Genomic DNA, 21,755 nt, shown 5'->3' with positions numbered 1-21,755 from the left:
TATAAATATGTAGCCATGTTCTTTATACGTAGCTAAGTCTCCAGTTTATATTTAAGTGACCAGCTATTAGCTGCTGTAGCTACCTTATGTTAGCTTCAGTTTTATGTTGCTTTTTACATGTAAGCTAATCTTAGTGGTCTTTGCTAAGAATGTGACTGTAACTTATTTTAATTGACATTTTAAGCTTAAATTAACAAGCCACAACAACTTTTAAAAAAGTATTACATAATATTTAAGAAGAGTTTAAGGACTGTTTTTAAGCAAATAATGTATTTTTCACAATTTGTGTATGCAAAAAATGTATTTTTCACATTTTGTGTAACTAAACTTATATACATCGGTTACATGCAATATGACGAAACAATTTTTATTTAACATGTAGTAATTCTGGTACCTTAAGTGTAGTGATTTTTGTTGTTCTAGATGTTCTGACTAAAATGTTTTTGTTTATGGCATTTTGTCTCAATTAAGAAAAGTTTCAACTTTTTTGACGGAGTACAACTCCGAAAAAACTTGTGTTTTTTTATATTTTGTATAAATTCTTACCGGGCAGGACTCTGTACAACATACCGAAATGACTGATCCCTCTCTATTTATAAATTTGATGCGTTCCAAATCACAGTTTTTTGAAATTTTGGTTAATATTTAATGAGTACAAGATGCAAATACTGATTTTTGTTGAATCAGAAGTATTTCCTACAACCATTCTTTTTTTACACTTTTGTGGAGAAAAAGTGTATGCAATATCATCAGAATAACTGATTTTGTTGCAAATTGTTTTTCTTTTTCACATTTTGGATTGAAATATTGTTATAAAGGGCATATATCAATAGACATATATATACCAAAATAATTAAATTCTGCAAACTTTGATTTTGTCGTTCACCTCTCATCTTTTATATTTTGATTAAACTTTTGAGGAAAACCATAAGAATTATTTAAAATTTGTATTTTGTGTTGCAAATTTAGTGCAAAAATTTAACTGTTGTGAGGGAGGACCATATGCAATTATATGGTGCTAAACTAAAAGTTTAGCACATGTTAATTGGGGTTACAGAAGGAAAGGTGTGTCTCCATTGACTCCTAGTATAAGGCTAACCTGGTTCACTAGTGTTTTGTCATTCTGCATTATTAATTTTACAAATGTGTTGGTGACCTATGACTAATAGTCAACACTATATTAATTTAACCAAAACAATAGACTGCCTTAAGCTTGTTATTTAAGGCCATATATCCATACCACAAGCAGGGGGGTATAAATATGGAGTAGAACACAGTAAGCCTCTTGCTCTTGAACAGTTCAGACGTTTTGCAGAACACATTCAGAAAGTGGCTGCTTTTTAACATTGGTCTGAAAATGCTCAATTCAAATAATACTTAATGGCAAAGAAAAAGCAAAAAGCAAAGGTAAAATCTCTTTTAACATACGACGAAATGATGGCTGAGCCTCATCTTAGAACTGTTGGCGAGTGGTCAGAGTTAGGCTTTGAAACTCTAACCATGATTGCGAAATCATTTCAAATTTTAACTGAAGGCAAAACATTGCAAGATATCGCATTCCTTATTTCAAATTTAGAAAACAAAAAAAAATGTCACAGCAGGAAGCTCCGACTTACCGTCCACAGTCACGTCAGCCATCTTTTCGTGTTTCCTTCCAGCGATCTCCGACAGCCGGTTTTGTGGAACACGCCAATCTTAAAGATGGCGTGTCAGTCGCAGATCGTTCAGTTGCTGGCCTCACTACTAATGCTTCAACTTTAGCTACTTCGGGTTTGTCTGCGGGGGTGGTAGGGTCAACTTTATCAATTTCTCTCTCTCCAGTTCCTAAGCGAATTTTGGATAAGATTAAGGGCGCTGAGTATGTAAATTTCGACTATTTATTGCCTCCATCGCTCAATGCCTCAACAACGTCCTTGTCGTCCTTGCCCATGGACGATGGAGGTGAGTACGAGATGAGGGTGCGCACCGTGGATGGCACACCCACATTAGCTATGTGTAGAAAAAACGTAACTAAGTCTCGTATTAGGAATTATGCTTCGTGGAGTTTGGCTTGGAGCTATTATCTTAGTTGTATGCTCCAGTACTCACCACACTTAGCTCAGCAGTTAGTCAGATATCAGACGTACATTGCCCAATTTGCCAACCAGTATATGCCTTTGACCAACTACACAGAATACATCTGGCAAATGATACCAGCAAGAGGTGGGATGTTATTGATGACCCGCTATACAACTAGCACCTTAGAGGCGCTCCTGTGTTGCCAAAAAGGGATGCTGTTGCTTGGGGGTCATCTTCATCTACATCTTCTAGCAGGTTGAGCTATGCATGTGTTATCTGCAATGAAGTAGGGCACTTCGCTAACCAATGCCCCACTCAAAGTGGGCGGTTTACAAAGGCTGATGAGCAGCAGTTTCGAAATGTCCCCCACCAGTTTCGAAGTAATTCCCAGCAACCACGGTGCATTAAATTTAATAGAGAACTCAGTTGCACATATACCCCATGCACCTACTCTCACAGGTGTTTTTCCTGTGGATCGTCAGGACACCCAGCACTCCATTGCCCACTCAGGTTCTCTAGGCCAAATACCAAATGAATTCTTTCCTGTAAAATCGCTTGTCACAACCCCGGTTAAGGTTGATGTATTAGAGAGTCTCTTGACTGGTCATCCAAACAAAACATTAGTGCGGTTTATTGTATCAGGTTTTAGATATGGATTCAAACTTGGTTTTCAGGACAATGAGTTGAAGTCATGCATAAATAACAAAAAATCTTCCATAGAGTATGAAACCAAAGTTGATGAGGCGATTTTGAAAGAGCTGAATAGGGGACATACGGTGGGCCCATTTGCTTCACCACCATTTAAATTACATTGTTCTCCCCTGGGTGCTGCACCAAAAAAGGATGGGACGATGCGAGTGGTATTAGACCTCTCTTTACCACATGGACATTCAGTTAACGATGGCATTACCAAAGAGGACTATTTGGTCTCCTACTCATCATTCGACGATGCGGTTGAAATGGTTAAAAGGTTGGGTAGAAATTGTTACGTGGCTAAGTTGGACATAAAGCATGCTTTTAGACTGTGCCCTGTGCATCCTAGTGATTGGCACCTATTAGGTTATAAGTGGAAGGGAATATACTTTTTTGACGTAGTTCTTCCGTTTGGTGGGCGTTCCTCTCCTTGCATCTTTAACAACTTTGCTAATATTCTAGAGTGGATATTATTATGGATTTATTTTGTCAAAAATCTCTTACATTATTTAGATGATTTCATCACAGCTGCTCTGTCTAAAAAAAAATATGTCAGGCTATAGTAAAGTTGATTAAGGACGTTTTTGACTTGCTTGGTGTTCCGTTGGCTCCAGATAAGATGGTAGGCCCCTGCCAAGTAATTACATACCTGGGCATTGAAATAGACACAGTAAATTTTGTTGTTCGTCTCCCACAAGATAAGTTCACTGAATTGCTATCTTCACTTCATAAATGGTTAGGGAAGAAGAAATGCACAAAGAGAGAACTGTTATCTCTCATAGGGTCTTTGTCTTTTGCGTGTAAGGTTGCGAAATGTGGTCGAATGTTCTTACGACGTATTATTGATCTCTCCACTACAGTTCATTCCTTGCACCATCATACTTCTCTTACAACAGAGTCTCGCAAGGATATTCAATGGTGGTGTGAGTTTCTCCCCACTTGGAATGGCATCGCTATTATCCACACTGAAACGTTAGACTCCTCTTCCATAAATCTTTTTACTGATGCTTCTGGAGTAGGCATAGGAGGATTTTTTTCTGGTGCATGGTTTTCAATTACCTTAAACCTTACTCATAAGTATAGTATCACCTTCATTGAGTTATTGGCCATAGTTGTAGCAGTTTTTTCTTGAGGCGAGGCATGGAAAAACAAGCAATTAGTGTTTTACACAGATAATTTGGCTATTGTTCATGTGTGGTCCTCTGGGTCGTGTCGTTGTCCAAACATCATGCATCTTGTACGTTTTTTATTTTTCTACACAGCAGAACACAATATAAACCTCCTGGTACGCCACATTAAAGGCCAGCACAATACTTATGCAGATCTTTTGTCTCGATTGCAGGTACAACACTTCAAACGTCTATGCCCAGAAGCTGAAGCAGATCCAACACCAATTCCTTCATCGATACTACAACTCTTCAAAGAGATTTAAGTCATTATTTAAACTTGTCCATTTCAACAAACACCAGGGCAACATATCGGTCAGAATATCTCTCCTTTAAAATTTTTTGTGAAGCTACATCCGTACCTACCTTTCCTCTGACAGAATCAACACTTCAACTGTTTGTGACATATTTGGCAAGACGCGTCAAATTTGCCACTATTAAAGTCTATCTTTGTGGGGTTCAGTACGAGAGTGTAGTACGTGGCTTTAACACGAAGATAGCCCACATGAGTCGCCCGTACTATGTTTTGCATGGCATTAGAAGATGTCATCCAAATTCTGCTTCTCAGAGACTACCAATTACACCAGCTGATCTGCGTAAAATGATAATAAAAAACTCTATGTTTTCCAACCACGACAAAGCAATGTGGACTTGTCTTATCTTAGTGGCATTTTTGGCCTGTTAAGGGTGTCAGAGTATGTTTGCCCCGCCATGTCCACTTTTGATACAGAAACTCACCTCACACCTGCTGACATATCCTTTTCCACGTGTGGTTCAAATGCTGTAATTAACCTTAAGTGCTCAAAAACAGATCCGTTTAGGCTAGGGTGCAAGATTCGCTTAGCAAAAATTGGAGGCTCTCTTTGTCCTTACAGAGCCTTTTAAAATTACCTAGCATTCAGAGGAACCAAACTAGGGCCCTGGTTCACGTTTAGTGACGGAAAGTTTGTTACCCGGAGGTTTGTTTCTTCATTTCTTACAATAAGCTTGCCTAACAATATTAACATTAACACGTATAGTTTTCGCATTGGTGGTGCTTCGGCTGCAGCTTCCTGCGGGATACCCGATTCCGCTATTAAGATTTTTGGACGCTGGAGTAGTGATTGCTACAGAAGGTATATTCACCTGTCAGACAACGCTTTGAAAGAATGGTCTACTCGCATAGCAGAGTTAAATGGACTGACAAAAATCTGGGACATTAAGTCTGTGCCTTAAGCTGAGTTTAACTTGTATATATAGTATGTAGGTTATTACAATCCCCTAACATATACAATTTTGAGTTTCAAACGTCTGTAAGGATACTGTAAACGTTGCACTATTCTTTGTATATTTTCCAATATGACAGCAGTTTATTAGTTGCAGATATTTATTTCCGATTACGTGTTGTGTTAAATCATAGTATGTAGCTAATGCCGTACTTATAGAAGACTACATATCAGTCAACTCTTGGTTTTTCAATTTGGGGAAATTTGGGGGTGCTGGGCTTCCTTCATCAGCCGGTTTAGGTGCAGATGTCTATTTTGTCATCAGTGATAGAGTTAATTAAGTATTTTGTAAGTATAGAGCCTGTCAGTTCATGTCAGTCTGTTATAATGAGACAAACGTTTAATTGTCATTAATTGTCATGTACTGTCAAAAGTCGGTTGTCAAAATGTCAAAAGAAGCCAGTGGCCATATGGTGCAGGAAAAAGAAGCCCGTGGGCCAATCGTTACGATAAAAACCTCACCATAATAGACATGTAGTGTCATGAGTTCGTTGTCAAAATGTCTAAAAGAAGCCAGTGGCCATATGGTGCAGTAAAAAGAAGCCCATGTGCCAACTGTTACGATAAACACTCACCATAGTAAGACATATGTGTCAAGTGTCATGAGTCCGTTGTCAAAATGTCTAAAAGAAGCTAGTGGCCATATGGTGCAGTAAAAAGAAGCCCGTGTGCCAACTGTTACGATAAACACTCACCATAATAGACATGTAGTGTCAAGATTCAAGAGTCCGTTGTCTAAGGCATGTAGTGCGAAATTTTCTTGTCTGTTACAATGTCAGTAATTTGTCAATTGTCTAGTCTGTTACAATGTCAGTAATTTATTTCAGTACTTAATTTTTAACGAAGCCCTAGCACCTCAACCCATACCCCAAATATAACTGCAAACTATTTAAGAATACATTTTCTACCACTACTTTGTGTCGCTTTTACTTCTGAACCATACCAATTAAATGGTGCTAAACTAAAAGTTTAGCACATGTTAATTGGGGTTACAGAAGGAAAGGTGTGTCTCCATTGACTCCTAGTATAAGGCTAACCTGGTTCACTAGTGTTTTGTCATTCTGCATTATTAATTTTACAAATGTGTTGGTGACCTATGACTAATAGTCAACACTATATTAATTTAACCAAAACAATTGACTGCCTTAAGCTTGTTACTTAAGGCCATAGATCCATACCACAAGCAGGGGGGTATAAATATGGAGTAGAACACAGTAAGCCTCTTGCTCTTGAACAGTTCAGACGTTTTCCCGCCCGCCCTCCCTGATTAATGTACTAATTAGTTCTGTTTTGTTTTCTTCTATATTCGACACTAATACAACATTGGCGATGGCATGACGACAATAACGATCTGGTATACGTTATCTTTCAAGTATCTGTCGACACATAAATCCGACGTCGGTGATGGAATGAGGACAAGAACAACCTGACACAATTTCTAGGTATTCATTGATGTGGATGGTGACTGGATGCGCGGCGCGGTCTGATGGTCGATGTTTGATTTAGCTTCAAGGTTTCCTTGCAGAGGGACTACGTTTCATTTGGCTGATAGACCCCACCAAGGTTTTAGTCCAGAGGCAGAATCAACCATCTCTGTGCCATTTTCTTTCTTATAATTCAACTAATTCTGGTCAGGGGTGCTGGGCTTCCTTCGTCAGCCGGTTTAGGTGCAGATGTCTATTTTGTCATCAGTGATAGAGTTAATTAAGTATTTTGTAAGTATAGAGCCTGTCAGTTCATGTCAGTCTGTTATAATGAGACAAACGTTTAATTGTCATTAATTGTCATGTACTGTCAAAAGTCAGTTGTCAAAATGTCAAAAGAAGCCAGTGGCCATATGGTGCAGGAAAAAGAAGCCCGTGGGCCAATCGTTACGATAAAAACTTCACCATAATAGACATGTAGTGTCATGAGTTCGTTGTCAAAATGTCTAAAAGAAGCCAGTGGCCATATGGTGCAGTAAAAAGAAGCCCATGTGCCAACTGTTACGATAAACACTCACCATAGTAAGACATATGTGTCAAGTGTCATGAGTCCGTTGTCAAAATGTCTAAAAGAAGCCAGTGGCCATATGGTGCAGTAAAAAGAAGCCCGTGTGCCAACTGTTACGATAAACACTCACCATAATAGACATGTAGTGTCAAGATTCAAGAGTCCGTTGTCTAAGGCATGTAGTGCGAATTGTCTTGTCTGTTACAATGTCAGTAATTTGTCAATTGTCTAGTCTGTTACAATGTCAGTAATTTATTTCAGTACTTAATTTTTAACGAAGCCCTAGCACCTCAACCCATACCCCAAATATAACTGCAAACTATTTAAGAATACATTTTCTACCACTACTTTGTGTCGTTTTCACTTCTGAACCATACCAAATAAATATACTAAAAATAATAATTTGATATTCTACAAGTTGTATTTTTGTATGCACTTAAATGACTGCTTTTTCTGAGTTGAATTTGATGGGTTTCATATCAATTTTGTGGAAGATTTTATGGCTGAAGACAATATAGAACATGCCAATTGAACTGATTTTTGTTCATATTTTGATTTGCTCCTCATAAACCTTTGTGTTCTACATTTATTGTAAACTTTTGTGAGGAAGGACCATATATATATACAATGTTTTCAAAATAATGATTTTTGTTGATTTGAAATTTACTCCTTGCTCATTGCTTTTTCGACATTTCAGGTTAAAATGTTTGGTAAAGTCAGTACGGATCATTAGACAAAAAATTGTTTTGTTAACCCGTTAATTTTTACATTTTTTGCATATTTTTGCGGGAGAGGATGGTATGCAACCGAATAAATGATTTTTCAAAGTTTAACTTTTTGTTTTTAGGTGTTTTGTGTTTGTTTAAGTTTGGCTTTTTGATATTGTTCAGGTTGTATTGTTGTATAAGCATTTAGGGAAAAGACAATATTTAAAATGCGTAAAGAACTTATTTCATAGATCTGTGCTTACTGTTGCAAGCCTTTCTTTTCGACACTTCAGATTAAAATATTGAAGGTTTTCAACATAATCACATAATAAGATGTATACATATTTGAGATATGTGTTATTTCTGACATTATTATTATTGTTGTCGTAACTGTCTGGGTTGTGACTGTCAATGTTGTAACTTTCTACTAACTAGATTTTACACCTTGCACGCCGTTGTTTTTCATATTTTGTCTGAAGTTTTGTTGGGAGGATTTCATGCGATTTGACATTTGATATTTTGTGTTATATTTTAAGAACTTTTTTGTTAAATTATGACTTATATACTTTCTTTTTATGCATTTTCAGATTATTTTTTTTAGTAAAAGGCATATTCAATATACTGAAATATTTGCTGATGTCATCAAAATTCAAATGACAGAACTTTTCAATTGTTTTTCTGCCTAAATGGATTTTTCCACGGGCCTAATCGACTAGTCTCTATAATAATACGCTAAGTGTGTCTGTCTGTGTGTCTGTGACAGGCAAAGTGGATGTTTTCATTTTCCTTTGATGTTGCCGAAAAATGCATCTCTAATATGTCAAATTTTCTGACGTTACGGCGCGACGAAAATAACACTACTTTAACGTCAATATCCTATATTAAATTAATGAAACCATTACAGTGCACCTAAAACTTTGAGGCCAAATAACTTGGAAACGAGGTGGTGACGTCAATGATTTTTCACCGCGTGGGTAACTAGGGACCACCTAGGATCAATTTGGGTAATTTTCCCAAACCTGGATCCCCGAATCCGTTTCGGAATGGACGGGTTGATGACGTCATCAAAAAACCTTTAAACCCTAATATTTCTGCAACCGTTTCTCAAAGGTACATCATCTTATACATTTTCTTGATCAGGGTTTCAAGATCTATGCGATGGAGGCAACAGGCATACTAATTTCTAAAAAAATATTTAGGGTTTTGACGGTTCTTTGCTGACGTCAGCAAAATTTTTAATCCCTGATATCTCCTTAGGCGTTCGTCGAGAACATATGATTCTTTACGTTATTTTGACCAGTGTTTCAACCTCTACACATTACCGACAAAGAATAAACAAATTTCGCAATGTTTTTTTATCTGCACTTCACTGCTGACGTCAGCAAACATCTAAAACAACTTTCTTTTTATTGACCTTTTGCTTAAGTGGATTTATCCACGGGGTTTATACACTAGTACAGTAATAATATTCATTTTAGAGCGTTATTGCGACTAAAAAATATTTTCATGTGATAATGCGTCGAATTTTATAGAAAATTAAAATATATTTGTACATACAGTAAAAATATCCATTTTAGAGCGAATAGTACTTTAAGATGCAAGAAAGTGTCAAGGTAGGGAGAAGATGTGCCTTAAATTTGAAGATCGTATTATCTATCCATGCTCGTGCATCTTGAAATTCTGGGGAGCTCTTTGCTATTTCAAGCCTCTGATGATCGCTGAGACCAAGACAACATAAATAAGGTTATTTATTTTATGGTTACAAAAATAATAAAATACATTATTTTTGGAATAAAAGATGGATAAAGGCTTCACTTAAGATAACATTGATTTTTATACCAGGCTTATAACATAGCAACAATTCCTGCCAGGATTCGAACCTGGGATCCTTAAGATGATTTCAGATGGACTATACCAACTGCAAGAGTGGGAGAAGGTAAGTTACATCCAATGCTTTTATCGAATTGGTCAACAAACACTTTTCTCTGTCACAAGTAAATGTTCAATAATATGACAATGAGGTGTCCAAACCATAAAACAGCAATGGTCTGAATTTTTTACAGCCCTGAAGAAGACAGTGACCTAAATTCGTTCAGCTCCAGCTATGTCAGGCAATGTCAGAATAATTTTAATGGGCTCCATGAACAAGGTTTAAAATTTTTAGGTATTAATTTGCGTTATAGTTCTTATAATCACAAATCTTCATTTTGAAGTTCTTACACATTCATACAAGATATCATGTAATTACTTGTATACTGAGGCTGTCCTAACAGGACATCAAAAAAACAAAAAAGCGGCTGCGACGAGGCTGAGGCTAAGTTTAAAAATGTTAAAACATTTTTATTATTAATACTTACATTGCTATTAAATACCAGGTAAAAATATTCCCAAATGTAAATAGATAAACAGGGAACTTTATAATCCATTTCGTACCCACTTTAAAAGATTTAATTTTCACGGGACTCATTTCTGTTGGTAGTGCAGAGTATTATCGAAAATTTAATTTCGCAGTTGCCACTTCAAGAAACCGTGGGTTGGGGTGAAATGATTTCGATGAGAACGTTCTGCGGAAATCCTTCAAATAACAGGGAAGATCACGTTTGAGGTATTTTCGTAAAACAAGGAGGATTTGTTTTAATACACTGAATAAAATTTAGAAAATCTTAAATTTTTGCTGTGCGTAATTAAATAAGAGTTAGATGTAAGTAGTGATAAAATAATAAGAAAGATAATGAAATAAAATAGTCTTAATTTATAAGAACAGTTGCTCCAGAAAAATATTTAAATTTAAAAATGAAATTACTCAACATCAAAATAATTATGTCGTAAAAACAATATAAATAAAAATCTAAAAAGTTTTAAATTTGCTTTTTATAATTTTCCTCATAATTCCACTTTCGCTAATATGAGACGAAATGCAAATTTCGTTAATCTAATTGCAGCTAATTGTCATACATTCGCCCCCTTGATCGTACTTCGTAGCTCTGTAATAGTATCGTAAGTTTATCGTAAACTCCCAAGAACACAAAAACACCTGCAGATATCATAATCGCTCTCGGTATAACACCTGCGAATAAACTAAACAAAAACAAAACAAACATGATTTTTTATGATCGTGTGCTGTTAAAGAACGATTTCAAATTTATCTTCAGAGGATTTGCGTTACTTCGGGCTTGTCCCCAAAAAAAGATTGACGATAAAAACCATACATTTCCACGAGTCGTAAGATTTGTGTTGTTAAAACCATTCGGATATCGACATATTTAAAACAGTGGGTTTTGCAAAGATAAGTGAATGAAAGTAAGGGCCCATATTTGTATTTATATCTTCATATCATTGCAATAAGAAAATACTATGCCGCTATACTATATCATAATATGCGGCGAGAAAAGCTCGATAAAGTTTTTAAACAATCAGCAGCATAAATAAATGTAATAATAGAAACAAACAATAGTGGATTACCTTTCCAAAACAACCCTAAGGAAGCTAACCTCGGCAAGAATTATCCTAGTTTTCACCACATCTAAGGGCGTAGTCAACGTGCCTGCAGTGACACCTGCAATAGAGCCACTTAAACCAGACTGCTGGGCAGTTACTGGACAGTTAGTTTCTTTTGATACTTCATTCTAAATGAAAACAATCGAAGTAACAAAAACAATAAATAAACAGTAGAGAGGAGACTGAAACTTATAATCCAAAAAAGAAAACTCTCGCTGTTTTAACACTTGTCTCCGGAATAACTTGGATGTCTTAAGAAGATAAATGTGAAAGGCAAATGCTGGACAGTTTCTTTGAATCCAAAAATTATATCCTTTAACATTCATTAATAATATGCTGGTTCTGACGATCCACAGGAAGTGTCACATTCCAAGTATCAAAACGTCGACACATCAGAATGAGTATCGCCTATTCAGTGTATACACAACATACATTAAGAACTAAAATTTTCGGCGGAAAAACTTTTGTACACAATTTTTTCACAAGATTTATAAAGTCAAAGAATGCATAGGTAAGTCTTTTGAACGAATTTTAACCAAATTTCAAAATAATGATTACGGGAAATGACATAAAAAGAAGGCTAGAAGCATCTATAGTGTACATGTATTCAATTAAGACCTAAAAAAGGGTCTTCAGGATCCAACTTTATAGATAGAACCTCAGCCAAATGTGAAAATAACGAAAATAATAAGTTCAGTTTTTATTCATTTTCTTTTTTATAAAAAGTAGAAATTTTTGGACAAAAAAAAACCCGAAAATTTTTCCGTCCGAATATTTTCGTTCCTAATGTACATTACCTTCAAAGCTTCCCACATCGGCATTTGGATCAATGAAAACAGCAGCTAAGAAAATTTGAAGTATTATTTGTAGTGTAAACAAAGCCTAATGAAAGTCTCTGATTTACTACGCTTCTATATTTGTTTGTGATGCATAGTAAAATTTATACGTTTTGAAGTTTTAAGCCAATTTGATCAAAAGTGTAAAGAAACAATAAAAACAACAACAAAGACAAACTCACATCTCGAAATAGCCTGCTAAAATATCCACGGAATAATCCAGTTACACCCTAAATAAGTTCAAAAACCTTTTTCACATATATTTATCCGGCCATTATTTATTACGACCACCTTTTTTTGCTGGAGAAAATCTTCCACATCACATATTTCAATATCAAATGGGCGGGGTCATGTACAATTACCCTTATCGAAATGTAAACACTTATTTGCACTACTCTAAAATGCATATACATTGATTTTGTTAAGTTTACTTTCTCTGTTCTCTATATCAACCTATTTTACACATCATCACTCAACAAACAGGTTGATTTAAGACTAGCAACCACATCCTCTTTTAAACGCCTCCGCCCCCTAAACAAACGCCTACTTAATTTTCAAGATCAATTGTGATAAGTTTATCTCCCAGGATCAGGAATGAGCGAGAAAATTATATTTTGCCTCGTCTAAGCCAATCCTCATCATTAGTTAACATTAGAGAATTTAGCGATAAGAACCATGTATATTAATCGTACCTTAGTTTTTAAGATGTGAAGGAAAGCAGTACGACTGTTAAAAGTTGAAACAGCTTGTGCGTTCTGCTTCACGACTTCAAATGGAATACGCACAACGGTGGAGAACTAAAGTAACAACAATAAACAAACAAACAAACAAACAAACAAAATAAACAAATAAAAAAATAAATAAACAAAACAAGCAAAAAAGCAGAAAAACAAAAACTTACCACTCCTGCTAAACAGGTAGATAAAAGATTCAATTTAATTGGAGAGTGAATATAACTTTATACGACAAATAAATTCATACGACAGGAAAAACGCAGCCCCTAATTCAATAAAAAATTGATCAAATAAAACAACATATTGAGCGATATAGATGTACCATTAAAACATACCGAGCCATTATCTTAAAGGCCAGAGCAAAGTCGGCCTAAATTTTCGCCAGTTCTTAGTTTTATTTGCCTCAACCTTTTATCACCTCCGTTACTTAGAACAGACTGTGTTTGAACCAATAAGATACCATAAGTTCTACTTTTTGATTAACACTGCTTAAGAGGAAGCCATACCGATTTGACGCCGCTTATTCTTTTCTCTGTACTTAAAGGGGCTTAACAAACCTGCTCTTTTAGCCTCAGATTCAAAAGTATGTATTCATGGCTGTAGTATGAAATCATTAGATTAGATACATTACAAGACTGGCTACATTACATTAGACTAGCTGTATCTACAATTGTGGTCACAATATATTGGGACAAGACAGCTTTTTTCGAAGTTCGCCACCACAAGTAGTTGCGTAGGCTGTTTCTGTATTAGATTCACACACCTTGAACTTTTCAAAGTTCACTTGTCACGGGTCCTAGGTTATTTGGAAAATTTGAAATTCTAAAAATGTGCTAATTGTTGCTGACGCCGGCAAGGCCATAATCACGAATTTCGGGGTCTTTGTGGTCCCTGACTAAAGGATGTGACTAGCAACTTTTCAACGCTATCTACCTGGCCTGCATGTGTGCAAAAGTTGCGACTATGCAGTCTGCCGACTGCAGAGCATTGACTTTTTGACTGTTTTATCCATAATTGGAAAATCAGTAATAAACTGCCGTCCTCTCAATATTTTTGTCCACGATTGTAATTAGACTAGCTGCATTACATTATTGACATCTACCTCCGGGTGCGCAGCCAATGAGCGCAAATTTTAATCCCTTGTAGACTCCTCTAAGCCTCCAGCTTTAATAAACCCTTCACTCGATTGTAAGCGCATTTTCATCGCATCCAAGGGAAAAAAAACAAACTCTGTGCTTATACTTGCACCACCGCCAGCCTAGAGAAATAACAATACTTCATAAATGAAGCAATGGATGGTGGAAACCACGACCCAAAACGGCGCAATTTTAGACCAAAAAAATCAAATCACACGTACTATGAGCAATGTTTGTACTGATGTTTCACGGTGCGTTGACTGCTGTTTGACCATGGTTTGCTTCATTGTTAGTATAATAATAATTGAGTAAAATAAATTGACTAAATAATGACGAAGAAATAAAAGAGAAAGAAAAAAGAAAAAAGAGAATAAACGAGTAAAAACGTGTCTGTAAGATCCACACTTACTTTAAATCTAGTATTGTTAGCCCTTTAGGGAGTCATCGCTCGCAGGTCCTTCTGCGGCAGGCAAGTCAAACAATTCTATACTACATGCTAAACTATGATTGTACGCGTCTAATGTTGGTAAGCCAATCACAGAGGGGAAAGTGAGAGAACTAAAAAGAAATGTCTATTGAGTTTGAAAAACAGTTAATCGTATTACTTATTCTTTTGGAATCATAAATTTAAGATGAATAACATAAACATTTCTAATTTTTATCTCGTCTAAACTTTACTCAATCTTATACAATTTAGAGACAGCTTTTTTTATTCTGTACAAAAATTCAAGCGACAGTGGGGAGTGCTATGATTACCGTGATGTATCTAACGTAAGAGAGGTTTATGTAGTGCTAACACGATAATGTAAGGAATTTTCAGCGATTGCACTAATTCATTTAATCTCGTCCTCTTTACGCCCAAGATATGCCTGGGCGGCTATTAGGCTGAAGAACATTCGAGTAAGAGAGCGATTGAAGAAATGTTGTACCCGCGCAAGTTAGGGTGCGCTCCGCAAGATGTTGTACCCGCGCGAGTTAGGGTGCGCTCCGCAAGATGTTGTACCCGCGCGAGTTAGGGTGCGCTCCGCAAGATGTTGTACCCGCGCGAGTTAAGGTGCGCTCCGCAAGATGATGTACCCGCGCCAGTTAGTTAGAGCTTTGCAAGATGATGTACCCGTGTTTACAGTCAATTAATTTCAAGAAAACCACATGATAAAATGCATACATGCTGTTTTTTGCGCAACGCTGTATAAGAAATATGAGGTTCGAATCTTTTGATAAAAAGGAAGCGACTGGTAAGTAACGGTCTGGCTGAAGTGAAAAAAAAAATAAAAATAAAATGAAAATAGGGCTTATAAAAGCACAAAACATACTCAAATCAAGGTAGATTCTAAAACATCGCATGTTTGATTTTGATTGGTGTAGTCTTTCAAATTCCGTGAAAGTTTTGCAAAATCCATTCTAAAGTTTAATTTTAATTGGCGCGCCAGCCTAATTAAGCAAGAAAACTTGTGAATTCGCAACCTTGTTCCCAGGGCTTTTTAACTCTCACCGGCATTGCGCTTATTGACAGGTCTGATGAAAACAATCAAAGACTATGAAATAAAAAATTCCGGATAAACGACACACGAATGCATTAATTCAGAATCTGCGAAAACCATAGATTTAGTTATGACCAGCATACATCATGGCCATGTTCATCTCGCCGTCCAAAAAGAGACAAAAGTTCCTGGTACTGAGGTTGGTGAATTTGTCCTTTCCAAGTAGATGGTCCAGATAAGTCAACAAGAAACAAGAAATAAGTTACACTTGAATCTGTAAAAGAGAAAAATGCGAAACAACTTGGGCTTCAGCAAAAATTTTGTGTTTGTTATTTAAAAAAAAAAACTGTATACACACTGACCTCATAGAAACACATATTTCCATTTTTCATTTCTTTTCTTCTTAAAGAGAGGGTTCAGGATTTTTGGACGCGCTTTTTCATACGTGGTGGGAGGAGGAAGAAAAAAAATCAAGGTTTTGATTTGAAAAATATAAATACTTCACATAATACAGTGAGTAAAATAAATAATTTCTTAAGACTGTCCGAAAGTAAAAATTATTTGTAAAAAGGAAATTCGTTAAAATTAGATTGGTTTAAAACAAAATGACTTAAATAGCACGGGCAACCACAAAGAGTTTTGTGTTAAGGAAAGAATTAGTTATGAAGAAAATCAATTCCGCAGGTCGAAAATACAGCAAAATTTCTCGGTATTCTTAAAATCTTATCTACTTCTCCCCTTGAATATCACAAAAGTTAAATGTTTTCTTTTGTATATCCTCCCACAAGTAACGAAACCTTAAAAAATTGTAGTTATTTTTCGAAGTTAATATTTTTTTGATATCCCACTATAATTTGTATAAATAAAGTCTAACTAAAAATTCCATATACAACTATCAAATCTTAATTGTCATATACTTCAGGAGCATGTGTTAGCTTTGTAATAATATTTTTACTTTCTCGTAAGCTCCTAAGAACATAAAACCACCTGCGGATATCCAAATTGCTCTAGGCACCACGCCTGCATATAACCTAAACAAAACCAAAACACATTCGAATAATGGCTGACTGATGGTAACCTGTTTTGAAATTCAAATCAGCTTCGTGATCACTTACAGATCAAAACACAGACCTGTCTAATTAAAAAGGTACTCTACTAGATCATATACATTTTAGCTCAAAAAAAACATTCGAAAAATCTGCTAATGTCTATTCTTACCCTTTCAAGCCTTCGTGAACAGCGATATTATAAAATATCTTTAGCAGGTTTGCATTGGTACCAGCTTGTCCCTAAAAATCAAAACAACAATAAACTTTTTTACCCTTCCTTCTTCTCACCTTGATCTTCTGAACAATCAAGTCACGGAATCTCGTCAATTTCTATAACATATTAACATATTATAACATGTTTTGGAATTTCTATACAAGCGATTTCAAACAACGACTAACTTGAGCTAAAATTATTCTTGTCTTCACCACATCAAAGGGTGTGGTCAACGTAGCTGCAGTGCCACCTGCAACAGACCCGCATAAACCAGATTGCAGGGCTGTCACCGGGCGATTAGTTTCCTTTGATACTTTATCCTAAAAAAATGTTTAAAACAAAAATACAAACATATTGATGTAGTTATCTATGTACAGCGCTGCAAAAATAGGAGTTTTTAAAGTGTAGTCATAGTAAAGTGTTAGTCAGCGTTTTTTAGAGCTTGGGCAAAAAACTTAAATAATGAATGGTTTGTCCAATTACAGGACAAATTTGGAGACAGCGAGACAATATAATCAAGTTAATTGTCAGAGTTCATTTTTGCGAAGGATTAACACAGTCAGGTATGAAAAAACGTAACTCGGTAAAAGAGTTTTTGTTAAAACCAAAACAAGTTAAATTCTTGACTAGCTACCCATTCTGCTTTACAACACAAAGACAAGGCGCCGCCATTTTATTTTTGAGATGAAGTCGCCAATGGTTTGGGCGACCCTTGCAAGACCACCAATTGGTACCGGAGTCTTTTTTCTACCAGTCCATCATCAAAAAGAAAAATAGAAACTCGTGGTTGTCCACTTGTGGTGGAACCTAACATGGTATACATATGTCCAACATAAACATTACCTTCAAGGCTTCCCATAAGGGTATTTGTATAAGTGTGAACGGTAACTAAAGAAAGATGAACAATTATGATTGTGTAAATAAAACCTTGCGAAAAGTTATGGCGAAGTTATTCGGAAAACTGGGCAGAATTCACTAAATGTATTTATTGCGCCTAACGATGTCTAACTTTGCGACATTCGACAAACGTGAACAGCTTGCTATTTGCGTTATCACTATCGCGTTAATTTGTGTTTCGACATTCGACATACGTCAACATTTTCCCGTTTGCGGTAATTACTATCGCGTTAATTTGTGTTTCGACATTCAAATGTGTAAATACCTTCCCATTCAAGCAAATTTATCACCCGCGACAAAATGTTATTGCGCAGCCAAAAGTTGTAAAAAAGTACCGTAAAAAAGTATTTAGTGTATATTCTATTTATTTTTGCTACCATTTGGCAAAAAGTAAACAAACAAATAAAAAAACTTACATCTCGAAAGATCATGCTAACATATCCACGATACAATCCGGGAATACCCTAAAAATTTAGCCAACTAAATTTATCGTAGGATAGTAGTCAGGAGACGCAACGTTCTTTTTCTCACAAGCAACATCGGGTAATCCAACGAGCAAAGGGGAGAAGAATAAAGCTGGGCCGAAAACGAAATTATTGCCACTGGTCGCACTTTTTGATTGGTAAACTGCTATTGTTCTTTCCTCACGTGGTTTATTTCGGAGACCTATTCCCCCTCAACGTTTCGAGAGGACAGTTTTCCTTGCCCTAACAAACATAACTAATTTCTGACCTGGTAAAAATACCAGGGTAAAATGTGTTTACGCCAGTTTTGTGACAGTAAACACATAAATACTTAAGGACAATCTAGCTACGTGCGCGACAATAAGTAAGTATAAACTAGATCGATGAAATTCTTCTGTGGTACATATAAACTAACTTACCTCTGTTTTTAAAATATGTAGAAAAGCTGTCCGACTGTTAAACTTTGATACTGCTTGTGCGTTCTGCTTCACGACTTCGAATGGAATACGCACAGAGATGGAGAACTACACAACATAGAAAAAAAATTGACTATATAAATTACTTTATTCAAAGAAGTTAAAATCCATTTACAGTATACGTCTTTATAATAATAACCGTCGTCTGTCTGTTTAATTTCCGTTACGGAAACACGAAATGCAATATAAAAAGGACGGTGACCCCGCGGAATTTTCCACGGGTTGACGACTAGTTAGGTATATTATTGCAAGGGTACAGTTGGATTTCATACCTTATCATCATCTAAGTGAAAAAAATTGAGACGACGTAAGTTAGGGCAAGTAATAATAAAAACAATGCCGAGAAAACTTAGCTATAATCAGGTCGTTGAGGTCAGAGAAGAAACATAGGTCAACCACAACCATGTGCTGTATGAAAGTTTGGGTAGGTAACAAATATTTGGCCCCCTAATTATTAGACCAACAAAATTTAGGCCCAACAAGTTTTGGTGATAATGTATCCGAGAATACAAAAAGATAAAGGTAAATTGTATAACTTTTAAAAGTCCGTATGATAACATTTAACACTTACCACTTCAGCCGTACAAGCACTTGCAATATTTAATCCCAGAGGCGAATGTATGTAAGGTCGAGTCTTGTTTTTACAAATTTCATACGCAAAGAAAAATGACGCACCTAAATCAAAGAAGTGTAATGGTTAAAACTTTCACATGTTGACATGATGACATGATCGCATGATGTACCCTTTTTCTTCTTTTGAACCCATTTATAAGAACATATAGGCTGATATATAGTCAATATTTACATGCTCGATCAAATTATCAAGCTTAGAAAATTTTCCATCTCGTAAATCGCAAATAATGAGAATTAGCATTTCTCTCTGCAGAGTCTATGTAAAGAAAATAGAAGCTGTAAATAGCTTTACAAAAGCTCAATTTGACATTTTTTATATGTATGTAGAAATTGTTCAAATAAGAACTTAAGACCAATTTTAGCTTCAATTTACTTAAAAACAAACATATCTCCAAATTTAGACGTTCTTTTAAAAAAAAGTTTAATAGAACAGAGTCCTTAAACAAAGGAAGACATGAGTCGGTGGTTTGTGTCTTTAGTTAGTCACAGACGCCTGATAGCATAAAGTGCGGAATTTGTATAAACTGTTGTGAAGATTTTATATATACTCTATAGCTTGGTTTTCACCAATCTATATTTTGTTGGCAAAGGTGTAACAAAAACAAAACAAGAGATGTTGCACTATCAATGTTATAGAGATATAATTTTTTCTATGTCTACAATAGTTGCACAACAATTATGGATTTTGTTAGAAACCGAGCTTATCCCTACGATGTTTGTTGTGTAGCATTTCTTACTTCACCTCGTTGTACAACAAATGTTTCCAATATAACCGTACCGGTGCTCGTTGTACAACAAATGTTTCCAATATAACCGTATCGGTGCTCGTTGTACAACAAATGTTTCCAATATAACCGTACCGGTCCCTATTGTACCACAGTTGCTCAAGTTTAAAATAAACACTTGTTTTAAAGACATTCAGGCAGGACAATGAACACAATGTAACGAAAAATATAAAAATACTGAAGATAAACCCTACCAGCGGGAGCGGAGCCGATGGCTGCAGACGTAATTCCCTTGTAGACACCTCTAAATCCTCCAGCTTTGATAAAACCTTCACTCGATTGTAAACGCGTTTTTATTGTATCCACCGGATACAAAGCAATATCTGTAAAAATACCCGCAGTACTGCCGGCCTAAAAGAATACAATTTCATTACCAAACAATGGCGAAAAATTATTATTGACACACACGTTGCGAATAAATTTTCAACTTTCTTCCACGGATACACACCACATGTGAACACCGTAATTTCTATTTTTAACTCCACCTTTTATTTAGCCCCTTCTAAAACGCTGTCCTATTGAAATAATCAAAACGTTATTTACCTTCCTCCCCTCAAAAAAATTTAAATAAATATAAATATAATAAATGATAGCAGTGATAAAACCTCAATATTATTAGTTGATACATATTCTACATCAGAGTGAAGTGTCTTCTTGAATTATTTGATTGGCTATTAAGAATGCAACTGGCGGGCCTTTTTTCACACCACAGAAGATTAGTTGTTAAATTATATTTATCTTCAGTTATATTTAGTCTAAGTTAAACTTATATTAACTTAACTTTAAATTTTCAATTCAAAAATAGATATTATGTTTAAAAATTTATTTGGTATTTACTCCTTCCTATATTTCATTTCGTCTTCCGTCATTTCCTGCATCCCAATAACCCCCCACTCACCCCCGGGGACTTAAAAGGCATAAAAAAATATGTCCCGCATTAAAATGAAATCCGTGTAGACAGGGTCTTACATACAAAGAAAACAAAAACAAACAAACTATAAACACAATCGGACTTACTATGAGTGATGTCCGAACAGATGTTTCATGGTGAGTTGACTTCTTATTGTCCATGGATTGTTTCGAAGTTACTTTTTAGTACAATAATATATATAATACATATAAGTTAAAATAACTACATAAATAAGAAAGAACATAAAGAAAAAAAGAACATACATATGGTTGAAAACTCAACGACTAAAAGATATGGTCAAATATCGCTAAACTTAAACGCAACAGTAATGAAGCATTTCTAGACTGACGTAGCTCAGACAGAAATGTATTTTTGAAATACAACCACCACTACCATCATCTCAGATTGACCGCCAACAGCATTCGGACAGTCTACCATCACCACCACAACTACCACCATCACCACATCCATCACACTCCTAAATTAGCCAACACCAACAACACCAACTTACCTAAGCCACCGCCACCACCAGTACAAGTCTAACTAATCTCAAACCCCTTAACTCACCAACCCCACTGCTCCTACCATCACCTCAACTCTTCCTTCACTAGCACTAACATCTCCACTCTGCCTCCACCCACCTCCCCACCAGTAGCCTGTCACCAACACCAACACCTGAATCTTAACTCTTCCACAACCTCGAGCACAACCACCACCATAATATTTCTAAATCAACTCTGCCCCCCCCCCCCCCCCCCCCG

The 21,755-nt window shown here is 35.9% G+C and overlaps 2 protein-coding genes across 2 annotated transcripts; one reads left to right on the top strand and one right to left on the bottom strand.

Annotated features, from left to right (window-relative positions):
* The first annotated feature begins 3,370 nt into the window (after positions 1–3,370).
* Positions 3,371–4,183, top strand: LOC130625059 (uncharacterized). Its single transcript, XM_057440141.1, has 2 exons — positions 3,371–3,766; positions 3,890–4,183. The coding sequence occupies exons 1-2, from the start codon at positions 3,371–3,373 to the stop codon at positions 4,181–4,183; spliced, it is 690 nt and encodes a 229-aa protein (XP_057296124.1).
* An 11,937-nt stretch (positions 4,184–16,120) lies between these two features.
* LOC130626199 (mitochondrial S-adenosylmethionine carrier protein-like) lies at positions 16,121–21,737 on the bottom strand. Its single transcript, XM_057441304.1, has 9 exons — positions 21,102–21,737; positions 20,279–20,435; positions 19,238–19,341; positions 18,610–18,714; positions 18,143–18,190; positions 17,673–17,717; positions 17,015–17,149; positions 16,785–16,855; positions 16,121–16,597 (listed from the first exon to the last, which is right to left on the bottom strand). Exons 1-9 carry the CDS (start codon positions 21,153–21,155, stop codon positions 16,498–16,500), a joined length of 819 nt encoding a protein of 272 aa, XP_057297287.1. The 5' UTR covers positions 21,156–21,737; the 3' UTR covers positions 16,121–16,497.
* Positions 21,738–21,755: the final 18 nt, after the last annotated feature.

This window comes from Hydractinia symbiolongicarpus, chromosome 14 (genome assembly GCF_029227915.1).
Source record: "Hydractinia symbiolongicarpus strain clone_291-10 chromosome 14, HSymV2.1, whole genome shotgun sequence".
Classification (NCBI taxonomy): Eukaryota; Metazoa; Cnidaria; class Hydrozoa; order Anthoathecata; family Hydractiniidae; genus Hydractinia; species Hydractinia symbiolongicarpus.
The sequence above is the reverse complement of the archived record's forward strand: the minus strand, read 5'-3'. Positions and strand labels throughout refer to the sequence as shown.